Source organism: Galeopterus variegatus, unplaced genomic scaffold, assembly GCF_000696425.1.
Source record: "Galeopterus variegatus unplaced genomic scaffold, G_variegatus-3.0.2 Scaffold2798, whole genome shotgun sequence".
In the NCBI taxonomy this organism is placed as follows: Eukaryota; Metazoa; Chordata; class Mammalia; order Dermoptera; family Cynocephalidae; genus Galeopterus; species Galeopterus variegatus.
Genome location: NW_007728909.1, coordinates 138,812 through 139,767, shown reverse-complemented (window position 1 = coordinate 139,767; position 956 = coordinate 138,812). Strand labels below are relative to the sequence as shown.

General features: G+C 45.9%; 1 protein-coding gene across 1 annotated transcript in view; it reads left to right on the top strand.

Moving 5' to 3' along the window:
- Positions 1–956, top strand: part of PDE4DIP (phosphodiesterase 4D interacting protein) — a 153,448-nt gene that overhangs the window by 113,686 nt on the left and 38,806 nt on the right. Inside the window, exon 27 of the mRNA XM_008583029.1 lies at positions 2–344. Coding sequence (XP_008581251.1) covers positions 2–344 — 343 coding nt within the window. The remainder of the gene's footprint in view (position 1; positions 345–956) is intronic.

The following is a 956-nucleotide window of genomic DNA, read 5'->3' as shown; positions in this document are numbered from 1 at the left end:
ATCAAAGAGCTGAAGGCCCAGTTGCAGAATGCCAACAAGGTCATTCAAAACCTCAAGAGCCGGGTCCGGTCCCTTTCAGTTACAAGTGATTATTCATCTAGTCTAGAAAGACCCCGAAAGCTGAGGGCTGTCAGCACCTTCGAGGGGTCTTCACCTCACAGTGTCACTGATGAGGATGAGGGGTGGCTCTCTGATGGCACTGGGGCTTTCTATCCCCCAGGGCTTCAGGCTAAAAAGGATCTGGAGAGTCTCATTCAGAGAGTATCCCAGCTGGAGGCCCAGCTCCCGAGAACCGGACTAGAAGGGAAGCTGGCCGAGGAGCTGAGATCAGTCTCGTGGCCTGGGTAAGGATGGCACTGTTGGGGCTCTTACTTGATTGATGATGTCTAAGTTTGTGCTTGGAGTAGGGTAGCCCTGACAGTTGGAATAGAGAACATATCAGGGGAGTCAGAAGGGCACTTAAATGATAGGTAGACATANACTAACGTCAGACTGCCTGGGTTTGAATCCTAGCTCTCGTACTTTCTAGCTGTGCAACCTACTTAACCTTTTTGAGCCTTTGTCCTTACCTATTAATTAAAGATATTAAGAGAACCCATCTCAAAGGGTGGTTAATAGGTTTAAATGAATTAATATAAGTGCTTAGCATAGTGCCTAACACATAATTATTATTCTTATTGATACTCTGTGTTGAAAAACACTGGGTAGATATCCATCTCGATATCTGTCCTGGTTATCTAATGCTAAGTTACAAAGCACACCAAAACTTAGTGGCTTCAAACAATAATTTATCATCTCTCATGATTCTGTGGATTGACTGGGCTCGGCTGGGTGTCTCTCACTTAGAGTCTGTCATGCGGTTGCCATCAGATGGTAGCCAGGTCTGGAGTCAAATGAAAGGCTTGACTGGGCTGGATGTGTTTTCTTTATCCACATTTCTGGTGACTCTGTGCTCC